At 45.2% G+C, this 2,701-nt stretch overlaps 1 protein-coding gene across 1 annotated transcript; it reads left to right on the forward strand.

Moving 5' to 3' along the window:
* Positions 1-774: 774 nt before the first annotated feature.
* LOC138870041 (serine/threonine-protein phosphatase 7 long form homolog) lies at positions 775-2,344 on the forward strand. Its single transcript, XM_070147546.1, has 5 exons — positions 775-1,232; positions 1,389-1,452; positions 1,542-1,727; positions 1,804-2,190; positions 2,309-2,344. Exons 1-5 carry the CDS (start codon positions 775-777, stop codon positions 2,342-2,344), a joined length of 1,131 nt encoding a protein of 376 aa, XP_070003647.1.
* The last annotated feature ends 357 nt before the right edge of the window (positions 2,345-2,701 follow it).

Here is a 2,701-nt window from a genome sequence, read left to right on the forward strand (position 1 = left end):
CTAGGTCCGAAAATTAGGCCTAAAACCGGGTAGTTTGAACCCGAATATTATTCTTTTGCCCGGATCCGAGAAATAGGTACACGACGTTGCTCAACTGATTATGTAAGAAAAATAGCTACTAAAATAAGACTAATTATTTAAAACAAAACTATATTATTATTTTTTAATATTTTTTCGAGATTAAAATAGCTACGAAATATTAATAAAACTATTTTTTTGTAATTTTCGTTTTTATATAAAGATAAAATATAAAGTAATATTTTTGTATTTTTCAAAGTTTAAAATGACTACAAAACATTAATAGAACTATATTTTTTTAGTAATTTTCGAAATTATGTAAAGTACAAAATAAGGTACTACTTTTTTTTTATATTTTTCAACTTTATGAGAAATACATAAACTAAAATTTATATATATATTTTCGTAATTTTTCTTTTGCGACGAAATAAAGTAAAAATGGTTAAAATGGCTATATTAGACCCAATTTCACATATTCACGCTAAAAATGTGAAAATTCTCGGGGAGGGTCAAAAATCAGGTGTCTACATCGGGCCTCAAATATCGAGCCCGGAACCCATACATAATTAATCAGTCCAATTTTAAACATAATTAATTATTTAATTTATTAAGCTAACACACACAATTAATTTTGTTTAAATTATAGTAGACGACATACACTTTCCTCCGCCTGCGCATCCCGGACCTGCCGAGGATCAGCTACTAGCGTTGCAGGGCGACCATAGGTCCTCATTTGTATGGGAGGGACAGCTATCGATGCAGCCTCTCCGCCCCAGGAGACCTGACAATTTATGGGAGTTCATCGGGGAGCATCCTTTCCATGCCGGCGTAGTCGCGCGCCTACAGGCTACGGGCTTCTATACGATTTTTGAGCTTGGACGGATGCAGGTTGATTGGTCTCTCATCACGGCCTTTGTAAAGCGGTGGCGACCGGAGACGCACACTTTTCACTTGCCCACTGGAGAGGCCACCATCACGCTGGAGGATGTTCAGGTTTTGTACGGGCTGTGCATAGATGGACGGGCCGTAGCACTGCCCCAGTACATTAGATCCATGACGCGTGCACAATTTTTGGATATGATGATGCATTTTACTGGTTATAGACCTCAGGGTGACGCTGGGGGCAGTCGCGTTGCTTTGTCAGCCATTAGAGATCATATGGCGTTTTTGTACCCAGACATTACCGGCGAGACGGAGGATCTCCATATTGAGAGGTACATACGGTTGGCGCTGCTCCTGCTTTTCGGGTGTGTCTTGTTCCCGAACACTTCGGGGAGTAAAGTGAGTATGCGCTTTCTCTATCATCTTCAGGAGTTGGATGGTTTACCCTAGTACAGTTGGGGTACTGCTGTTCTCGCATGCCTGTATAGGAGCATGTGCCAGGCGAGCATGGGCCCAGCGGTGGACATATGTGGGTTTCTGCCCCTCCTACAGGTGACAACATTTTTGAATACTCTGTTCATTTCTCCGAATTCTATATGGTTGAAATGACTCATAAATTTTACATCAACCTTTTATCTTAGGTTTGGGCTTGGCAGTGGATCATGCCGTTGCAGCCACCTCTTCCAACACTTGCGCCTGGTGAGGCTTATCCGTTTCTCCCTCTAGCTTCTAGGTGGATTCTCCGGCGTGGGAACTACCGAGGGACCGATGCTCATCATAATCTCCCCCTTATCAGGGATGTGCTAGATATGCTGGTGGACAGACAGGTAGATATGTACCTACACTTACTTGTTTAAATTGAGTTATGTTGCGCATACTCACTTTTATGTTATTATTTGGCAGTTCATCTGGACGCCATACAGTGACGAGTTGGTAGCTCAGCTGCCCTTTTATTGCTCAGACAATCGAATGCTTTGGAGCACCTCCATCCCGATGATCTTCTTCGATATTGTTGAGTATCATGCCACAGAGCGTGTGCTTCGCCAGTTTCACCGTCCCCAACCTATACCTAGGGATCCTGGATGGGTGGCTATACACTATCAGCGGGATGACCGTGCCAGGCTGGACGATATATATGTGGGATGGTTGGAGCAGCAAGTCCTTATTTGGGAGGAGCACCGAGCTGACCGTATTCTGCCAGCACCTACATTTACCCCGGAGGCCACTATTCATATGTATGCATCATGGTACCGCCGTCACACCCAACTGATCATCGGGAACCCCATTCATGTACTTGGCGAGCTCTACAGACCATACGCCGGGAGATACGAGGCACTGGTTTTTGGCTTATTAATATCGTATAATTGTTATATTGTGTTATTTAATTAATGTTTTAAATATTTCACAGGCTATTGGGCATCATCACCTCTACCAGTTGGGATAGGAGATGCAGCAGCATACCGACATCCCTGCAGTCATTGACTATGGTCGGCGGGTGGCACAGTTGGCTCGTCGGACCCTGTTTCAGGCGAGAGATGCCGTGAGGTTGGACCACGAGGCTCAGTATGCGGCGCCAGAGGACTACCATCGGGGTAGGGGTGTCCCACAAGGCAGGGGTAGGGCACAAGGGAGGTGTGCCCCACGAGGTAGGGGTGCTCCACGGGGTCGCGGGGGACGGCGAGGAGGTGGTCCCCAGCAAGGGGGCTTTGAGGCACCTGTCGACCCACCTGTTGAGGGACATGATGATGACTTTGGAGTTTTGGCGCTTGGAGATGATCAGCCGGGTTATATACCTCGGCAA

Source organism: Nicotiana sylvestris, chromosome 1 (assembly GCF_000393655.2).
Source record: "Nicotiana sylvestris chromosome 1, ASM39365v2, whole genome shotgun sequence".
Taxonomy (NCBI): Eukaryota; Viridiplantae; Streptophyta; class Magnoliopsida; order Solanales; family Solanaceae; genus Nicotiana; species Nicotiana sylvestris.

Coding starts and splice junctions, on each gene's coding strand:
- LOC138870041 (XM_070147546.1), top strand. CDS start 775: ATGCAGCCTCTCCGCCCCAGGAGACCTGACAATTTATGGGAGTTCATC. Junction 1,233..1,388: donor GAGGATCTCCATATTGAGAG/GTACATACGGTT, acceptor ATGCCTGTATAG/GAGCATGTGCCAGGCGAGCA. Junction 2,191..2,308: donor TCATCGGGAACCCCATTCAT/GTACTTGGCGAG, acceptor AATATTTCACAG/GCTATTGGGCATCATCACCT.